We start from the raw sequence: 21,670 nt of genomic DNA, 5'->3' as shown, positions 1-21,670 counted from the left end.
CCCCAAAAAACATTTCCACTGCATTTCAGCCCTGCCACAAAAGGACCAGCTGCCATCATGTCAGTGATTCTCTGTTAACACAGGTGAGAGTGTTGAGGAGGACAAGGCTGGAGATCACTCTGTCATGCTGATTGAGTTAGAATAACAGACTGGAAGCTTTAAAAGGAGGGTGGTGCTTGAAATCATTGTTCTTCCTCTGTTAACCATGGTTACCTGCAAGGAAACACGTGCCGTCATCATTGCTTTGCACAAAAAAGGGCTTCACAGGCAAGGATATTGCTGCTAGTAAGATTGCACCTAAATCAACCATTTATCGGATCATCAAGAACTTCAAGGAGAGAGGTTCAATTGTTGTGAAGAAGGCGTCAGGGCACCCATGAAAGTCCAGCAAGCGCCAGGACCGTCTCCTAAAGTTGATTCAGCTGTGGGATCGGGGCACCACCAGTGCAGAGCTTGCTCAGGAATGGCAGCAGGCAGGTGTGAGTGCATCTGCACGCACAGTGAGGTGAAGACTTTTGGAGGATGGCCTGGTGTCAAGAATGGCAGCAAAGAAGCCACTTCTCTCCAGGAAAAACATCAGGGACAGACTGATATTCTGCAAAAGGTACAGGGATTGGACTGCTGAGGACTGGGGTAAAGTCATTTTCTCTGATGAATCCCCTTTCCGATTGTTTGGGGCATCCGGAAAACACCTTGTCCGGAGAAGACAAGGTGAGCGCTACCATCAGTCCTGTGTCATGCCAACAGTAAAGCATCCTGAGACCATTCATGTGTGGGGTTGCTTCTCAGCCAAGGGAGTGGGCTCACTCACAATTTTGCCTAAGAACACAGCCATGAATAAAGAATGGTACCAACACATCCTCCGAGAGCAACTTCTCCCAACCATCCAAGAACAGTTTGGTGACGAACAATGCCGTTTCCAGCATGATGGAGCACCTTGCCATAAGGCAAAAGTGACAACTAAGTGGCTCGGGGAACAAAACATCGACATTTTGGGTCCATGGCCAGGAAACTCCCCAGACCTTAATCCCATTGAGAACTTGTGGTCGATCCTCGAGGCGGGTGGACAAACAAAAACCCACAAATTCTGACAAACTCCAAGCATTGATTATGCAAGAATGGCTGCCATCAGTCAGGATGTGGCCCAGAAGTTAATTGACAGCATGCCAGGGCGGATTGCAGAGGTCTTGATAAAGAAGGGTCAACACTGCAAATATTGACTCTTTGCATAAACTTAATATAATTGTCAATAAAAGCCTTTGACACTTATGGAATACTTGTAATTATACTTCAGTATAACATAGTAACATCTGACAAAAATATCTCATAACACTGAAGCAGCGAACTTTGTGAAGACCAATACTTGTGTCATTCTCAAAACTTTTGACCACGACTGTACAATGAGACTGTCACCAAACATTCTCTCAACCATTGTTCCAAACTCTGTATGGAGTCATCACACCTACCGGCACCACTTGAGTTATTCCACCTGCCTTTTTGCATAGTGATGAGGGTAATGAAGTAGTGTAGTCTGATAGCATGATTTCAACAAAGCTTTTCAGAGTAAATGTTTTTTTAGGGCTTTAAATGTGTTATTTACCCACATTATGCCTAAACCAAGTGTTAAATCAAATCTTATGGTTGTCCTTTGACCTGCATACTGTACTGTGCTGTGTGCATTCATATTTCAGTTCTAGCATGGAAACGCTTGTCTTAGCAGGTACTGTATGCTCTTTTTAGTCTCACGCCACAATGGCCGACAGTCTTCCCTGTGTCGTCTGTTGTCACGTGAACACAGTGGTCTGTAACTGAACCTATGGGCTGTTTGATCTGTGCATGTATGAGCGATGTGGCATGCAGACTGCTTTTTTGTTTGTCCACCTCCATTCACACAACGTTACAACAGGAAATTCCTCTCTGGTGTCTGGACATAGGCCAACACCCTGGTGAAATAAAAACCGAACCAGGGGCCGTTCAGACAGGGGCAGGCAATCAAGGAGACAACTTGACAGGACAATGGCACAAGTACCTGTCTGGGAGTGTAGCATCTTTGAGTATTTTCTCACAATGCATTTTTGAAAGATACTCAATGTTTGTCGAGACAATTGTAGTTTTCATGCATAACAGCCACAAATGGAGGCGTTGGGCCACAATGAGTTAATCATCCCAGATTGTCACTTAAAGAAAGCTTACCTGTTCCCTTTCAGTCACAGATGCACCAGTGATCCTTGAAGAGGAAAGGTAATGCCATTCATCATGGTAATGGACGATCACCAGACAAAGCAAGTGTAAGACGAGCCAGACTGTAATCCTCTGTTGATAGGAAATAGGGAGATGCATGGTGCCCTTGACCTTGCACGCGCGCACGTACACACATACACACAGTCGCGCGCACACACACACGCGCATGCACACACGCGCATACACATACACACACATACAGCCATGTAAGTGTACGTGTACAACACACACAAACACACATATGTAGTCAAGCAGACGCGCACGCACACACACACACACACACGCATTGTGTAATAGAATCGCACCTATTGAACGAACTGGTGCTGGAATTGGACAGGTGTTTCATGTCAAAGCCATTGTTTACACACTCTATAGTCCATTTCCCCCTGAAGAGATGGGGCCTAATTTAGCAGGTTCCTTTCTCTTTTTATTCAGAGAGCGAGACTGAGAGGGAGAGGGAGAGAGAGAGGGAGAGAGAGAGGGAGAGAGAGAGGGAGGGAGAGAGGGAGGGAGAGAGAGAGAGAGAGAGAGAGAGGGAGGGAGGGATAGGAAGAGATGTCGCGCCTACATGAATTGGCCGATTTGCGTCACAGTAGTGGAAAACATCATTGCCGGCTAGCATTCCTTTCTGTATAGTCTCAGTCTGGTGTATCAGAAGGTCAGGGAGACAGGGACACTGGGGATGTATCTCAATAGTCATAACATGCTTCCTTCCGCACTGAAAGAATAGGACAGGTAAAATAATAGGATATGTGAAATAATATGAAACGTTGAAAGAATAGGACAGGCGAAAGCCAAATACCCTAGGCTCTCATATCTCTCAGATCAGCAAGGGGAAGGAGAGGAGGATAGGAAGCCATGGTAGAGATATCCCTGTGTTGGAAAGAAAACACGACCCTTGGCTGACCACGGTGTTAAACAGGCATGAACAGCTGAATCAAATCAAATCAAATTATATATGTCACATGCACCGAATACAACAGGTGTAGACCTTACAGTTAAATGCTTACTTACAAGCCCTTAACCAACAATGCAGTTTTAAGAAATAATACAAATAAAAAAATCACACAAAAATACAATATAAAATAATACGAAATAAAAGTAACAAAAACTGAAGTCCAACAATGTGAGGAAGATAGAGATGAAAATGAAGTGAATGAGAAAAGAGAAGAGAAGAAAATAGCTATTTATCACTTTCTTCTCGTTTCTTAGCTAATTATTATTTTATTAGTTGCGAGACTATAACCGTTTGCACCTTTTGGATGATATCCTCAATTATCACTTTTTAAATCAAGAGTTACTGTATGGTACTTTGGGAAGATTATGAGTGAAGTAGACTTTTGCTTGGTCATAAACCAAACATTTCTGTCCTGAGAGAGGGACAGCTTGTCTCTGGTACTCGGAGACATTTAATCCAGGATTAGACTGAGAATTTATCCCAGGCAAACATGAAAACAGCCCAAACACAGCATGAGGCATCCTCTTGTTCTTCATCCAACCAGAGTCAGATCAGGCCAACACTTGGTCATGGTTTAAGACCCTCTTCACACGATTGTGCTGACCCCAACCGTACAATATTTTTTTACATTGACGTTTCGAGTGCTGATTGCATTTTTAAAGGTATACTTTGGTATTTTGACAATGAGGCCCTTTTATCTACTTCCCTAGAGTCATATGTTAGCAGATACCCATAGATTTCCAGTCATTGCGCTAACGCTAGTTAGCATTGGCTCGTGAAACTACCTCTAACTTTCTTGATACTGGACACAGAGACATAAACATGTTATCCACAAGTCCATCTGACTCTGGGGAGGTAGATACAGGGCCTCATTGCCAAAATCCTAAAGTATCACTTTGTTTGTCATAGAGGAAAACAAGTTTATTTCATCCCCCAGATGACAATCTGTTGTAGATGCTCAAGCATGGAGGAATGTTGTTTAAAGGTTGGACATGTTTGCAAAAGGTCAAACAGGTAATCCACCCTCTCCTAATCAGTTGTCCTGGTTTTGATCAGCAACATTCACAGTGATGTTCCCAAAACGTTTGGTGCTACTTCAGTCACTCCGGAAGGGTACACTACCTAACTTCCCTGTGTTTTGGAAACCTTTGGAGTTATTAACGCTGCAGGAGAACGTATGGTGTAATGGGTTTCCCTATTGTTTAGTGATCAGTTGCTTTGTGCTAGCTATACTAATGAGGCATTTTGGTTCCGACACACAGTAACTCTTCCATAATGACCTGGCAGTGTGGCCCGGAGAGCTTTGGCTCCCATTCATTACCCAGACAGGACTAGTAGGGCATTATAATGATACACTATCACCTCCTAATCATTCTGCAGCACTAGTTCAAATGACAGTGAAAAGCAGGGATTATTATGTCTACTGGTGATGTGTGTGGTTTTTAGAGACAAGTAAACAAACACACATGGATATATTCCACAGACATCCCCCAGAGTGCATTATGTTAATAGACTGTGTGCTGTAGATCTGAGTCCTACTCATTATTCCCAAACTGGAGCAAATTTCTTCAGAAGGAAAAAAAAACAAAGTTTATTTTGCTGAGATTTTCTCATAGATAACTCTAAATGAGTGGTTCTCAATGTTGCACTGCCCATAATGGCCTATATGCAATATTGTAATGTGTAATAACACATTATTGTTTGTTTTTCCCATGATTTTTTGGAATGAGTGTATTATGAGTTTGATCCCTTAAAGTGATATGGATGTCTTTCAATTCTCAAATAAAACCAGACCAACTCAGGAGGCTTGAGTGGCTGTGTGAACGTATGATAATTCTGGTGCCATGATAAGAATAATGCCTGATTTAATGAAATGACATTTTTGGGCATAGAGGCCTAAACAGAGCTGTTTTTGAGAAATATTTTCTCTCTGTTGCAGCTGAACCGGTGCAAGGATACGGATACCGGGCCCAGGCCGCCCAGCGCAAATTCTCTGAAGACATCGACTGGTCCTATGCGGGTGAGTGTGGAGTGGACCACAAGAGTTTGGTTTAATTTTCAATGTCTCTCTCAATGGGATACATTAGAATAAATACAAGATGTAGAGCAAATGTATATTTCGTCTCTCTGTGTTTCTTCATTTTCCTTCAATTCGCAAGAGACTGAATGTATCGCACTGGAGAAAGCATCCGAGCGAGTGAAACAGCGCCCCTCTGTCTCTGTATGTGTAGGCCATCTATCTGATGCTGTCTTGTCCAAAAGAGTATGACATTGTTGCCGCCCGTAGCATTGAATGCAAGGGAAGCCAGTGAGCATTTGGCCTCCCTTGATAAAAAAATAAATAATAATAATAATAGCCAATCAGCATTGAGCTAAACTGAGTGAGCTCAACTATTCACAGTTGGCTTTCGACTTTTTCAAATCATAGTCGCACACCTCGTGTAGCCTAGCCCATAGGCCAGTGGCCAAATAACTTCTTAAAATGAAGCACATTAATCAGCTTTACAACCTGTGTAGAGCCTAACTGTCATATATAGGCGGCGTGTGACTTTCAATTTTCATCATAAAAATACACCTTTATAATAAAGCATTACATGCATAATTGCATTTGTGGTCACTTTTGAGAACAGTGTTTTCCCGCTTATTGATTGCATTTTGGAACATTCTCCCTTATAGCCTACTGCCGTGTGCGCATTGCTGCGCTTATAATGTGAAGAAATAGCCTAATAGTTTATCAAAATGTTAAGCTAAACGTTCTGATCTGTTGGATCAGCCCCATTGCTTTTAAACGTTTTTTTGATGCAAGTGGTTGTATTAATTTGGGATCTATCGCATCCCACAACTGTCCCAGAGTACATTTGGAATATTTATTTCTCACACAGAAGGACAAGTTAACCAATAGAATAGGTCAACTTTTGTACTATGGGGGATAGTTGATTGACATAGGCTAGTCCTTTTTCTGTTCGTTAGGCCTACTCATCTTGTTGGCTGATAAAGTAAATGTGGACAATTCTTCTAAAATCTTCAACATGCTTCTCGGAATTCGATAAGAGGGCGCAGTTGCGTCTGTCTTCACTTGTAGCCTACTTTGGAACTTAAATGCCTGTGAGAAGGACCCGATCACATGACGGGCATTGGCAAATAAGAATTGAGATACACTACATGGCCAAAAGTATGTGGACAACTGTTGGCACTATGCATTGGGGCAGGTAACATTCTTCTGGCATCCACCAAACCCAGATGGTGAAGCGTGATTCATCACTCCAGACAACACATTTACACTGCTCCAGAGTCCAATGGCGGCGAGCTTTACACAACTCCAGCCGACGCTTTGCATTGCGCATGTTGATCTTAGGCATGTGTGCGGCTGCTCGGCCGGAAACCCATTTCATGAAGGTCCTGACGAACAGTTATTGTGCTGACGTTGCTACCAGAGGCAGATTGGAACTCGGTGGTGACTGTTGCAACCGAGGACAGACGATTTTTACGCGCTACGTGCTTCAGCACCGTTCTGTGAGCTTGTGTGGCCGACCACTTCGCGGCTGAGCCGTTGTTGCTCCTAGACGTTTCCACAATAACCGCACTTACAGTTGACCCGGGGAGCTCTAGCAGGGCAGAAACTTTACGAACTGACTTGTTGGAAAGGTGCCATCCTATGACGGTGCCATGTTGAAAGTCACTGAGTTCTCAGTACAGACCATTCTACTGCCAATGTTTGTCTATGGAGATTGCATGGCGGTGTGCTCAATTTTATACATCTGTCAGCAATGGGTGTGGCTGAAATAGCCGAATCCACTAATTTGAAGTGGTGTCCACATACCTTTGACCATTTAGTGTATCTGAGAGAGCCATGTGAGTGAGAGGCGCTTCGGAGCACGGCGATTGGCAGCCGGGAGAAGGGAATTATAATTATTATATTCAGCCCAAGGGCACAACGACCACATTAGCCGCAAAAGGCATTGCTTTTTTGGGGGATATTACGGCCACACAAGTCGGATGCCGCCGGGAAATTCGAGGCCTGGTGAGAATGTTATCAAGTGCTTGTCAAATTGTGAATGAGAGACTGATGAAGTATGTGCAGCCTGCACAAGAAACAAAGCAGAGCTCATGCCTTGTTCACCCTGGAATAGACCGGGATTTTATTATGAATGGCCACTCCTGATCTCTACGTCAGCTGTTTTTTAAAAGGAAACACAAGGGTTTGTGTGTGTGATGGAGAGTCGGTGTGTGTGTGTGTGTGTGTGTGTGTGTGTGTGTGTGTGTGTGTGTGTGTGTGTGTGTGTGTGTGTGTGTGTGTGTGTGCGAGCGACCACTTGTGCGGCACACATCTAAAGAATAGGGCATTTGCAGAATAGACTCTTCTGAATCATTATTTTTCCAAAGGGTCTACAATAGAGCTCGCTAGCTTGTAGTCCAGAACACCGGAAATGAAACCTTTCCCCATTTTGGGGAGAGAAAGGGCTTTTGGGATAAACTCCAAAAAAAGGTCTGAGGTTAACACAGGCTTAAGGCGTCAGCATGCTTCAGTTCGGCTGGCGCTTAGAGCTGAGCTCAACTAGCCGAGCCGAATGATGGTGCTCGCATACTCCCTTAAAAGGCCTTCACTTGAAAAACGAGAAAAAATAGGCAATAGTACTGTTTGTACATTTTTAAACGCCGTAGCCATTATTCACTTCCTCAAAATAGTCAGAATTAATGGAAGAAATCTGTCATTCATTTTGATGTTTGTTGCAGTATTTCTCAATTTTAAAATGTGCATGAAAACGAGTCGTCTCTCATTGAATGACAATAAAGACTTATTGAAGAATCCCTACTATTGACCAATCACTGACGAAGGGGCGTAGACTTCGGCTCCTAACTTCGGCTTGCCTCCAGAAAAAAGGAGATCTTATATGTTTTGTTCTATGAGATATCAGTCAGTAAACATTACCTTTATGAATTAAGAAGCCTTTATGCGCCTTATGTGCTTATTTTGATTACATAAATGCCTAAAAATTCACAAAAAAGTGACATTATGTCACGGATGCCGCCGAGGCTGCTCCTCCTCCTTGCTCGGGCAGGCTTCGGCGTTCGTCGTCCCCGGAGTACTACTGCTACCGTTTGATGTTTTCGATATTTGTTTTGTCATGTCTAGTTAGTGCACCTGTTTCGTATTCTGTATTGATTATGTCACCTATAAGTTCCCCTATGTTATGTTTGTATTTTGTGTGTTATTGTCCGCCTGTCATGTGTGTATAGGTTCTGTGACCTTGGCTTTTCGTGTTATTTACGCACTTGCATATTTGTTTCGCCTCTTGTGTGTTTGGAGGCCGTTTATTTTTGTGTATACCTTAAGAGGTGTTTAGTAAAGTCGTCTTGACTATTCCTCTGTGTCCTGCGCTTGACTCCACCACCGCATCCACATCAGCACCCTGACAGAATAACACACCACCTATGGAGTCAGCAGGAGCAGTGGCGGTGACCGAGTCACTGGCGGATCGGGTCAGCAGCCAGGACGCCATGATCCAGCGACTCGGCTCCGCCATGCAAGGCGTCATGGACACTCTGCGCCGATGGGAAAGAGAAGGCCTGCCCACACCTCCTCCTACCTTACCACCACCATCGGCCAGCCCCATCATACCAGCTCCGGAGTCCAGTGGGATTCGGCTCTCGCTCCCGAGGGCATATGATGGCACCGCAGCCGGGTGTCAGGGGTTCCTCCTTCAGGTGTAACTTTACCTGGCAACCATACACCCGGCGCCCTCGGGATACGAGAGCGTTTCCGCCCTCATCTCCTGTCTCTCCGGCAAGGCGTTGGAGTGGGCCAATGCCGAATGGAGGGGAATAGAAGCTGCCACCATCAGCTACGCGGAGTTCTCCCGCCGCTTCAGGGCTGTTTTCGATCATCCCCCAGAGGGTAAAGCGGCGGGGGAGCGTCTGTTCCACCTCCGACAGGGGAAGAGGAGCACACAAGAGTTCGCCCTGGACTTCCGGACTCTAGCGGCGGATGCGGGGTGGAATGAGAGGGCCCTCATCGACCACTATCGGTGCAGCCTGCGAGAGGACGTTCGACGAGAGTTGGCCTGCAGGGACACCAATCTAACCTTCGACCAGTTGGTGGACATGTCAATCCGTCTGGATACCCTGCTGGCTACCCGCGGACGTCCGGAGTTGGGGTCGTCCATTCCATCCCCCAGCACCTCCGAGCCGAGCCCTATGGAGCTCGGGGGTGCTGGCGCTAGAGAGAGGAGGAGAGAGATCCGGAGGGAGGTCGTCCCCTGCACCAACTGTGGCCGTAGAGGACACACTGCGGTTTGGTGCTGGGGAGGGCCTCCAGGGGATCGAGGCAACAGGTCACTCACTGGGGAGTCATTCCAGGTGAGTAGGCACCCAACTCGCCCAGAGCTCTCTGTTGTTCATCTGTGTATACCTGTTGTATTTCCCCAGGTTGCAGCTCATTCCCAGCATAAGGCGCTAGTCGATTCAGGCGCAGCTGGGAATTTTATATCGTCATTTTTGTGTTAAGTTAGGGATTCCCCTCCTACCAGTAGATGTGCCTTTCCCTATTCATGCCCTAGATAGCTGTCCGTTGGGATCTGGTTTGATTAGGGAGGTCACAGCACCACTAAAGATGAAGGCACAGGGGGGTCATGAGGAGATCATTCAGTTATATCTGATCGACTCTCCTGCGTATCCCGTGGTGCTGGGGCTTCCTTGGTTAATCGCCCATGACCCCACCATTTCGTGGCAACAGAGGGCTCTCAAGGAGTGGTCTGACCAGTGTGTTGGGCGATGTCTAGGTGTTTCCGCAGGGGCGACCACGGTGGAAAGTCCGAGCCAGTTGCCCGCACTGCACATTCCTCCTGAGTATGAGGATTTGGCACTCGTGTTCAGCAAGACTAGGGTGACGCGATTGCCACCTCATAGACAGGGGGATTGTGCGATAGACCTCCAGGCAGGCGCTGCACTTCCGCGGAGTCATGTGTATCCTCTGTCTCAAGAGGAGAAGGTGGCTATGGAGACATACATTGCCGAGTCTCTGAGACAGGGATACATACGGCCCTCCACTTCCCCTGCATCCTCGAGTTTCTTTTTTGTGAAGAAGAAGGATGGAGGGTTGCGCCCGTGTATTGATTACCGTAGTCTCAATCAGATCACTGTGAAATACAGTTATCCACTCCCTCTGATTGCGACTATGACGGAATCATTACACGGAGCGCGTTTCTTCACAAAACTGGATCTCAGGAGCGCTTACAACTTGGTGCGCATTAGGGAGGGAGATGAATGGAAGACAGCATTTAGTACCACCTCGGGTCACTATGAGTATCTCGTCATGCCATACGGGTTAATGAATGCTCCTTCAGTCTTCCAATCCTTTGTGGACGAGATCTTCAGAGATTTGCATGGGCAGGGTGTAGTAGTGTATATTGACGACATACTAATTTACTCGTCTACACGAGCCGAGCATGTAGCCCTGGTGCGTCGAGTATTGGGTAGGCTGTTTGAGCATGACTTGTATGTCAAGGCAGAGAAATGTCTGTTTTTCTAGGAGTCCATCTCCTTCCTGGGCCAACGATTGTCCGCGTCAGGGGTGGAGATGGAGATTGACCGCGTTTCAGCCGTGTGTAATTGGCAGACTCCAACCACGGTTAAGGAAGTGCAGCGGTTTTTGGGTTTTGCCAATTACTACCGGAGGTTTATCCGGGGTTTTGGACAGGTAGCAGCTCCCATCACCTCCCTGCTGAAGGGGGGCCCCGGTGCGTTTGCAGTGGTCAGCTGAGGCGGACAGGGCGTTTGGTAAACTGAAGGACCTGTTCACCTCTGCTCTGGTGCTGGCGCATCCGGATCCCGCTTTAGCGTTCCAGGTGGAGGTGGACGCGTCAGACGCCGGTATTGGGGCTGTACTGTCTCAACGTTCAGGCACGACCCCTAAACTCCGGCCCTGCGCTTTTTACTCTAAGAAGCTCAGCCCGGCGGAACGTAATTATGACGTGGGGGACAGGGAGCTGCTAGCCGTGGTTCAAGCCCTAAAGGTGTGGAGGCATTGGCTTGAGGGGGCTCAACACCCTTTTCTCATTCTGACTGACCATCGTAACCTGGAGTACATCCGGGCAGCTAGGAGACTGAACCCTCGTCAGGCTAGGTGGACCATGTTTCTGGCCCAGTTTGTGTTTAAGCTCACTTACATCCCAGGGTCCCAGAACGGTAAGGCAGACGCCCTGTCTCGGCGATATGACACAGAGGAGAGGTCCATTGAGCCCACTCACATACTGCCTGAGTCTTGTCTGGTGGCACCGGTGGTGTGGGAGGTCGATGCGGAAATTGAGCGGGCGTTACGCACCGACCCTACTCCTCCTGAGTGTCCAGTGGGGCGGACGTACGTTCCGCTCGAGATTCGGGACCGTACTCAGTCCGGTCCATAGTGGATTCGAGACGTCGGATGGGGGGTCTGCAGTATCTCGTGGAGTGGTAGGGGTACGGTCCGGAGGAACGGTGCTGGGTGCCTAGAAGGGACATTTTAGATCCCTCCCTCCTGACGGAGTTCCACCGGAGTCATCCCACGCGCCCTGCTCCGCGTCCTCCTGGCCGTCCCCGAGGCAAGGGGGGGGGGTACAGTCACGGATGCCGCCGAGGCTGCTCCTCCTCCTTGCTCGGGCAGGCTTCGGCGTTCGTCGTCCCCGGAGTACTAGCTGCTACCGTTTGATGTTTTCGATGTTTGTTTTGTCATGTCTAGTTAGTGCACCGGTTTCGTATTCTGTATTGATTATGTCACCTATAAGTTCCCCTATGTTATGTTTGTATTTTGTGTGTTATTGTCCGCCTGTCATGTGTTTATAGGTTCTGTGACCTTGGCTTTTCGTGTTATTTACGCACTTGCGTATTTGTTTCGCCTCTTGTGTGTTTGGAGGCCGTTTATTTTTGTGTATACCTTAAGAGGTGTTTAGTAAAGTCGTCTTGACTATTCCTCTGTGTCCTGCGCTTGACTCCACCACCGCATCCACATCAGCACCCTGACACATTAGCTGATGACGATTATCTCATAGAACAAAAGCCTGTGTTTATCACAGACCTATTTTCAGCATTTATTCAAACCACCCCCCCAAAAAAACACATTAATTTCCCCATAGTCTTTGGCCAACCGTCTTTGGCCTCCGTTAGTGCCTACAAAAAGACGCCATTACTGTTGCTCTCTATGCAAGTCATAATGACTAGTTTGGTTTCATAAATAGCTTTTTAAACAGGGACGCTAAAGAGACCTGGGAATTAATGCCCTATTTGAAAATAATCTGAACCCATTCCAATTTCCCTCCTTGGTCTCATTTGGCGATTTGCATTTGAATACGTTTTCCCTTAGAAATTAATTTGATCTTCATGAATCCTAAGATGTTTGACAGAGTGGTTTGGTATTGTCTCCATGACCACTGGTAGGTGAATGAAGAAGTAGGCATATTGGCCTATGCTTGGGTTATCAGATGGGGAGATGACACTAAAGTTAAAGTTCAGGTCAGAATATGGCAATCAATTTATTTTCAACAATACTGTGACACAAGCTGTTAAACTGTGCAATAGATACTGTGTATTGGTGTGGCCGCATGTGACACCTTATAAAACACACAGACCCCCCCCCACACACACACACACACCCCACACACACACCAGTGGAGGCTGCTGAGAGGAGGACGGCTCATAATAATGGCTGGAATGATATCAACCACATGGAAACCCTGTGTTTCATGTGGTTGATACCACTCCATTGACTCCATTCCAGCCATTATTATGAGCCGTCCTCCCCTCAGCAGCCTCCACTGACACACACACCTTTTTCAACACCAGGGACTCTTCTGGAGGGACTCTGCTTTTGTTTTTTTCAGCCATGGAGAATTCCCTGGTGGTGAGAGAATTCCCTGGTGGTGAGAGAATTCTCTGGTGGTGAGAGAATTCGCTGGTGGTGACAGAATTCCCTGGTGGTGAGAGAATTCCCTGTGCTAGTTTCTGGGACCCATATTCGGAAAGTAGGGCACATTGAGCTCCTGGTCTGGAGCTGCTGTTTAGCCTAGCGGTGCTTGTCTGATCTGTTTTGGATGAGACATGACATGGGTTATGAGTAGCCATTACAGCATAGACTGTATGATGTGTAGCAAAAATGTGTATTTCTCTTCAATTCAACATTGACTTACAGTAGATACAGTTTGTATTATTGGCATGATAATATTATATACAAAGTTGCCAAAGAGTGAGTAATACAGCATATTCTACAAAAGAGATGCATCATTTGGCATGGACATTTACTATGAATATTTACTATGACCCTCAGGCAGTGGCACACAATCATCGCTCTCTCTCTCTCTCTCTCTCTCTCTCTCCCCCCGTCACTGTCTAGCCTTGCCCCTCTCTCAACTCTCTCTCCCTCTTCCCTTCGATCTCTTTACCACACAGCTCTCCCATACCTCCCCTCCCATCTCGGTCAGCATCACAACAGACTGAATCTGGGTGACACATGAGAGACTGGCACAACAATGGGGGCATTATGGGGCCAGGGGGACATCCCGACTGCCAGTGCCAGCCTAAACATGCCCCTGCCCCTCCCCGACTCCCCTGTCCGACTGTCCTTGATCAACTTTGATCTATAGGCCTATTGCATAAATAGCATCAACAGAGAACCCAGCGCTGGTCCAATGGCCCAATGAATGCTACACTGACTCTGGAATAACTAACGTTAACACAGATCCCAGATAATGTTAAATGTCGTCATTGTCATTTAACTGCTCTAACCTTGGCTCTTGGAGATGGGGAAAGGTAAGGGTTATTCTGATGAGGGTCAAGGTTACAGGACCTAGAGGGTCACTGGGGAGAGAGCTTGCAGCTCCTAGGCCAGTGTCCATGCCATTGGCCTCGGAAGACAGGGACAGGGGTCATCCTAATTTCGGTCTCATGCTGCAGAACTCTGAAAGGGTGCTGCATCGCCTTCCACTTTTGCTCCTTTCGTTCGGTCTCCCGCTCCAGCCTGATGTCTTGCGCCTGCTGCATCTCAAGGCCGCTCCTAAACAGGAGGGCCAACTCCTCCAATGAGGTCACCCCTGGATCGTCTGGGATGGGCTCTCTTCCTTCAGCCCCGCCTTCAGTCTCACCTTCCACATGAAGAGGTGGTCCCGGTCCTGGTTTGTCTTTGTCCCGTTTTGGTCCAATGTTTGGTTCTCTTGTTTTTCAAAACAAAATTATATAAAACATTTTACCTAAGCTAAGCTACCGCTACTCTACTGATTATCCCACCGCTGCCACCATATGTCAGGGATGACCAAACAGGCAACGAGAGACAACTCAGTAGGGTGTAATAAATATAAGGGTTTTGTTCCTCAAATGTGAAAAATACAAATTATGATGAGAAAATAAACCAAGGTGATTTAAAATAGACAAAAGTGATAAATGAATTGAAATGAAGAAAAAATTACGTACTCTCCTGTAAAGTCCATTCTCTGCTCCAAGGGGAGTCTTCAAACCATCCATTTCAAATGCATGGGGACGTGCTCAGCCCTCCGTTTCCTGTTGTCCATTATCAGCTCCTTTGTCTTGCTGGTGTTGAGGGAGATGTTGTTGTCCTGGCACCACACTGCCAGGTCTCTGACCTCCTCCATATAGGCGTCATCGGTGATCAGGCCTACCACCGTCGTGTCATCAGCAAACTTAATGATGGTGTTGGAGTCGTGCATGGCCACACAGTCGTGGATGAACAGGGAGTACAGAAGGAGACTAAGTACACACCCCTGAGGGGCCCTGGTGTTGAGGATGTGTTGTTGCCTACCCTCACCACCTGGAGGTGGCCCGTCAGGAAGTCCAGGATCCAGTTGCAGAGGGAGGTATTTAGTCCCATGGTCCTTAGCTTAGTGATGAGCTTGGAGGGCACTATGGCGTTGAACGCTGAGCTGTAGTCAATGAACAGCATTCTCACATAGGTGTTCCTCTTGTCCAGGTGGGAGAGGGCAGTGTGGAGTGCAATCGAGATTGCGTCATCTGTGGATCTGTTGGGGCGGTATGCAAATTGGAGTGGGTCCAGGGTGTCTGGGATGATGGTGTTGATGTGAGCCATGACCAGCCTTTCAAAGCTTTTCATGGCTACAGATGTGAGTGCTACGCGGCGATAGTCATTTAGACAGGTAAACTTGGCGTTCTTGGGTACAGGGACTGTGGTGGTCTGCTTGAAACATGTAGGTATTACAGACTGTGTCAGGGAGAGGTTGAAAATGTCAGTGAAGACACTTGCCAGCTGGTCAGCGCATGCTCTGAGTACGCTTCCTGGTAATCCGCCTGAATGTAAACCTGTTTGGTCTTACTCACATCGGCTACGGAGAGCGTGATCACACAGTCGTCTGGAACAGCTGGTGCTCTCATGCATGGCTCAGTGATGCTTGCCTCGAAGCGAGCATAGAAGGCATTTAGCGCGTCTGGTAGGTTCGCGTCACTGGACAGCTTGTGGCTGCGTTTCCCTTTGTAATCTGTGATAGTTTGCATCAGAGCCAGGGTAGTAGGATTCGACCTTAGTCCTGTATTGACGCTTTGCTTGTTTGATAGCTTGTCGGAGGTCGTAGCGGGATTTCTTATAAGCTTCCGGGTTAGAGTCCCGCTCCTTGAGAGCGGCAGCTCTACCTTTTAGCTCAGTGCGGATGTTGCCTGTAATCCATGGCTTCTGGTTGGGGTATGTACGTACAGTCACTGTGGGGATGACGTCATCGATGCACTTATTGATGAAGCCAGTGACTGATGTGGTGTACTCGTCAATGCTATTGGAAGAATCCCGGAACATATTCCAGTCTGTGCTAGCAAAACAGTCCTGTAGCTTAGCATCTGCTTCATCTGACCACTTTTTTATTGACCGAGTCACTGGTGCTTCCTGCTTTAGTTTTTGCTTGTAAGCAGGAATCAGGAGGATAGAATTATGGCCAGATTTGCCAAATGGAGAGCGAGGGAGAGCTTTGTACGCATCTCTGTGTGTGGAATATTGTAACACAAGCTCTTAAACTGTGCAATAGCTACTTGTATTGGTGTGGCCTCATTTGATACTTTATCAAAAAGGCTCTCTCTCACACACACACACACACAGACCAGCAGCAATTTATAATTGCATACAACAGACAGATGATGGAGAATAGACTGTTGCATCATATCCCCTCTGCTGCTGCTGTGTGTGTGCAGCCATTGACATGCTAATGGTCTGACCCAGAACCCAGTATGACCTCATTCAGCCTCATTGTCCTCTGGCTCAGATGGTTGTCTGCAGTATGTGGACCCCCAGGACTTACATTTAGTTAGAAAAGGAAATAAAATGCTGCTAGTAAATCAAATAAAATTGTATTTGTCACATGCTTCGTCTACAACACGTGTAGACTAACAGTGAAATGTTTACTTGTGGGCCCTTCCCAACAACGCAGAAAGAAAAATATAGAAATAATAAAAAAGGTGTGTGTGTGTCCCCGTCTGTGCACTGTGTGTGTCTGATCCCTTCATAAGGTGTGTGTGTGTGTGTGTGTCCGTCTGTGCACTGCGTGTGTCTGATCCCTTCAGAAGGTGTGTGTGTGTGTGTGTGTCCGTCTGTGCACTGTGTGTGTCTGATCCCTTCATAAGGTGTGTGTGTGTGTGTGTGTGTCCGTCTGTGCACTGTGTGTGTCTGATCCCTTCAGAAGGTGTGTGTGTGTGTGTGTGTCCGTCTGTGCACTGCGTGTGTCTGATCCCTTCAGAAGGTGTGTGTGCAGTATGTGTGTTTTCATACTCACAGGATGTAGCCTAAGCAATGCATCCCAAATATATCTGGTGGAAACTTCAAGGCAAGTGAAATAAACAACACTGATGTATTGTGTTGTTGTCCATGCCATGCCAGACATAGGCTAGGTGTTGGCTAAAGGAGAAACAGACTGGCAACCAGGTTTGACAGGATGAGTTGCAGGAGAAGCAATGAAGCAACTCAGAAAGGCACTTTAGGCCTGCCATGCAACCAATACACTGAAAACGATACTGCCAGCCCCTTAGTTGATTCCAGTTGGAACGTTCAAAGCAAAGAATGACCAAGAGCAGATGTTGAACGAAAGCTAATTAAAGTATTTACCAACATATCAGTCCTAACATGAAACAACATTGGCATTTATTTTTTTATTTATTTTTAGGGGGTAGATCAGCTTTAATATTGCAGATAGATTGTTGCCCGTTCCATGATAGATTGTTGCTCGTTCCATGATCTCGCCATCACGTTTGACAACTCTGTTGTGTCCTCCTCCCAGAGTGCAAAGAGCCTTGGTGTGACGCTGGACAACACCCTGTCGTTCTCCGCTAACATCAAGGCGGTGACCCGATCCTGTAGGTTCATGCTCTACAACATTCGGAGAGTACGACCCTGCCTTACACAGGAAGCGGCACAGGTCCTAATCCAGGCACTTGTCATCTCCCGTCTGGATTACTGCAACTCGCTGTTGACTGGGCTCCCTGCCTGTGCCATTAAACCCCTACAACTCATCCAGAATGCCGCAGCCCGTCTGGTGTTCAACCTTCCCAAGTTCTCTCACGTCACCCCGCTCCTCCGCACACTCCACTGGCTTCCAGTTGAAACTCACATCTGCTACAAGACCATGGTGCTTGCCTACAGAGCTGTGAGGGGAACGGCACCTCCGTACCTTCAGGCTCTCATCAGTCCCTACACCCAAACGAGGGCATTGCGTTCATCCACCTCTGGCCTGCTGGCCCCCCTACCTCTGCTGAAGCACAGTTCCCGCTCAGCTCAGTCAAAACTTTTAGCTGCTCTGGCACCCCAATGGTGGAACAAGCTCCCTCACGACGCCAGGACAGCGGAGTCACTCACCACCTTCCAGAGACAATTGAAACCCCACCTCTTTAAGGGAGAGCTTTGTACGCATCTCTGTGTGTGGAATATTGTAACACAAGCTGTTAAACTGTGCAATAGCTACTTGTATTGGTGTGGCCTCATTTGATACTTTATCAAAAAGGCTCTCTCTCACACACACACACACACACACACACACACACACACACACACACACACACACACACACACACACACACACACACACCAGCAGTAATTTATAATTGCATACAACAGACAGATGATGGAGAATAGACTGTTGCATCATATCCCCTCTGCTGCTGCTGTGTGTGTGCAGCCATTGACATGCTAATGGTCTGACCCAGAACCCAGTATGACCTCATTCAGCCTCATTGTCCTCTGGCTCAGATGGTTGTCTGCAGTATGTAGACCCCCAGGACTTACATTTAGTTAGAAAAGGAAATAAAATGCTGCTAGTAAATCAAATAAAATTGTATTTGTCACATGCTTCGTCTACAACACGTGTAGACTAACAGTGAAATGTTTACTTGTGGGCCCTTCCCAACAACGCAGAAAGAAAAATATAGAAATAATAAAAAAGGTGTGTGTGTGTCCCCGTCTGTGCACTGTGTGTGTCTGATCCCTTCATAAGGTGTGTGTGCAGTATGTGTGTTTTCATACTCACAGGATGTAGCCTAAGCAATGCATCCCAAATATATCTGGTGGAAACTTCAAGGCAAGTGAAATAAACAACACTGATGTATTGTGTTGTTGTCCATGCCATGCCAGACATAGGCTAGGTGTTGGCTAAAGGAGAAACAGACTGGCAACCAGGTTTGACAGGATGAGTTGCAGGAGAAGCAATGAAGCAACTCAGAAAGGCACTTTAGGCCTGCCATGCAACCAATACACTGAAAACGATACTGCCAGCCCCTTAGTTGATTCCAGTTGGAACGTTCAAAGCAAAGAATGACCAAGAGCAGATGTTGAACGAAAGCTAATTAAAGTATTTACCAACATATCAGTCCTAACATGAAACAACATTGGCATTTATTTTTTAATTCATTTTTAGGGGGTAGATCAGCTTTAATATTGCAGATAGCTTGTTGCCCGTTCCATGATAGATTGTTGCTCGTTCCATGATCTCGCCATCACGGTTGACAACTCTGTTGTGTCCTCCTCCCAGAGTGCAAAGAGCCTTGGTGTGACCCTGGACAACACCCTGTCGTTCTCCGCTAACATCAAGGCGGTGACCCGATCCTGTAGGTTCATGCTCTACAACATTCGGAGAGTACGACCCTGCCTTACACAGGAAGCGGCACAGGTCCTAATCCAGGCACTTGTCATCTCCCGTCTGGATTACTGCAACTCGCTGTTGGCTGGGCTCCCTGCCTGTGCCATTAAACCCCTACAACTCATCCAGAATGCCGCAGCCCGTCTGGTGTTCAACCTTCCCAAGTTCTCTCACGTCACCCCCCTCCTCCGCACACTCCACTGGCTTCCAGTTGAAACTCACATCTGCTACAAGACCATGGTGCTTGCCTACGGAGCTGTGAGGGGAACGGCACCTCCGTACCTTCAGGCTCTCATCAGTCCCTACACCCAAACGAGGGCATTGCGTTCATCCACCTCTGGCCTGCTGGCCCCCCTACCTCTGCGGAAGCACAGTTCCCGCTCAGCTCAGTCAAAACTTTTAGCTGCTCTGGCACCCCAATGGTGGAACAAGCTCCCTCACGACGCCAGGACAGCGGAGTCACTCACCACCTTCTAGAGACACTTGAAACCCCACCTCTTTAAGGAATACCTGGGATAGGATAAAGTAATCCTTCTACCCCCAAAACAAAAAAAAAAACATATTGTAAAGCGGTTATCCCACAGGCTATAAGGTGAATGCACCAATTTGTAAGTCGCTCTGGATAAGAGCGTCTGCTAAATGACGTAAATGTAAATGTAACTTCCATCAATGTAATTGTCTGCATCACTTGCAATCCCCCATATATCTTTTTTTGCAAATATATATACAGCTCTGGAAAAACTTAAGAGACCACTGCAAAATTATCAGTTTCTCTGGTTTTACTATTTATAGGTATGTGTTTGGGTAAAAATAACATTTTTGTTTTATTCTATAAACTACTGACAACATTTCTCCCAAATTCCAAAAAAAATTATTTTCATTTAGAGCATTTATTTGCAGAAAATGACAACTGGTCAAAATAACAAAAGATATGCAGTGTTGTCAGACCATCGAATAATGCAAAGAAAATAAGTTAATGTTCATTTTTAAACAACACAATACTAATGTTTTAACTTAGGAAGAGTTCAGAAATCAATATTTGGTGGAATAACCCTGATTTTCAATCACAGCTTTCATGCGTCTTGGCATGCTCTCCACCAGTCTTTCACAATGATTTTGGGTGACTTTATGCCACTCCTGGCGCAAAAATTCAAGCAGCTCGGCTTTGTTTGATGGCTTGTGACCATCCATCTTCCTCTTGATCACATTCCAGAAGTTTTCAATGGGGTTCAGGTCTGGCGATTGGGCTGGCCATGACAGGGTCTTGATCTGGTGGTCCTCCATCCACACCTTGATTGACTTGGCTGTGTGACATGGCGCAATGTCCTGCTGGAAAAACCAATCCTCAGAGTTGGGGAACAATGTCAGAGCAAAAGGAAGCACGTTTTCTTCCAGGACAACCTTGTACGTGGCTTGATTCATGCGTCCTTCACAAAGACAAATCTGCCCGATTCCAGCCTTGCTGAAGCACCCCCAGATCATCACCGATCCTCCACCAACTTCACAGTGGGTGCGAGACACTGTGGCTTGTAGGCCTCTCCAGGTCTCCGTCTAACCATTAGATGACCAGGTGTTGGGCAAAGCTGAAAATTGGACTCATCAGAGAAGATGACATTACTCCAGTCCTCTACGGTCCAATCCTTATGGTCTTTTGCAAACCTCAGCCTGGCTCTTCTTTGCTTCTCATTGATGAAAGGCTTTTTTCTAGCTTTGCACGACTTCAGCCCAGCCCCTAGGAGCCTGTTTTGAACCGTCCTCGCCATGCACTTCACCCCAGCTGCCGTTTGCCATAATTTTTTTAGGTCACTTGATGTCATCCTATGGTTGTTGAGTGACATTCGAATGAGTTTGCGGTCATCCCGGTCAGTAGAGAGTCGTTTTCGCCCTCTGCCGGTCTGTAGCTTTGTTGTCCCCAATGTCTACTGCTTGACCTTGTTCTTATGAACCTTCGTCTTTGACATTTTAAGGATGGAAGCAACCTGACGCTCACTGTATCCCTCTGCCAGTAAAGCCAGAATTGAACCCTTCTTTTCCTCACTCAAAACTTTCCTTTTCAACTCTTTTGGCATGGTCAATAGTTTTTTTAAAAATTAATATTACTTTTGAGGTACTATTAGCACTGTTTTTGCCATCCAGCTGGTCCTATTGCAAGAGGATAGTGATGACCACAGCAGTGGTTTTTATACTTTTCCTCGTTAAATAAGATTTGGTTCAGGTGATCACCTAATCTGTACCTAATTCAGTAGAATGAGGTGTGCCTGTGTTGGAATTCAACAGACACTGGAATGGAATGGCTGTCATATATGTAGAGTAGCTGATTTAAGAAACATTTGCAGTTGTCTCTTAATTTTTTCCAGAGCTGTGTATATATATA

The 21,670-nt window shown here is 46.6% G+C and overlaps 1 protein-coding gene and 1 long non-coding RNA gene across 4 annotated transcripts in view; one reads left to right on the top strand and one right to left on the bottom strand.

Moving 5' to 3' along the window:
- The window catches only part of LOC121540552 (receptor-type tyrosine-protein phosphatase zeta-like), a 121,761-nt gene that overhangs the window by 39,592 nt on the left and 60,499 nt on the right, over positions 1-21,670 (top strand). For all 3 annotated transcript variants that reach the window (XM_041849518.2, XM_041849516.2, XM_041849515.2), the window contains exon 2: positions 5,139-5,219. In XM_041849518.2, the coding sequence (XP_041705452.2) occupies positions 5,139-5,219 (81 nt within the window). The remainder of the gene's footprint in view (positions 1-5,138; positions 5,220-21,670) is intronic.
- The window catches only part of LOC121540554, a 76,099-nt gene that overhangs the window by 33,671 nt on the left and 20,758 nt on the right, over positions 1-21,670 (bottom strand). The window lies entirely within an intron of this gene.

This window comes from Coregonus clupeaformis, chromosome 26 (assembly GCF_020615455.1).
Source record: "Coregonus clupeaformis isolate EN_2021a chromosome 26, ASM2061545v1, whole genome shotgun sequence".
Classification (NCBI taxonomy): Eukaryota; Metazoa; Chordata; class Actinopteri; order Salmoniformes; family Salmonidae; genus Coregonus; species Coregonus clupeaformis.
Note: the sequence above shows the minus strand (reverse complement) of the source record. Positions and strands in the feature narration are given on the sequence as shown.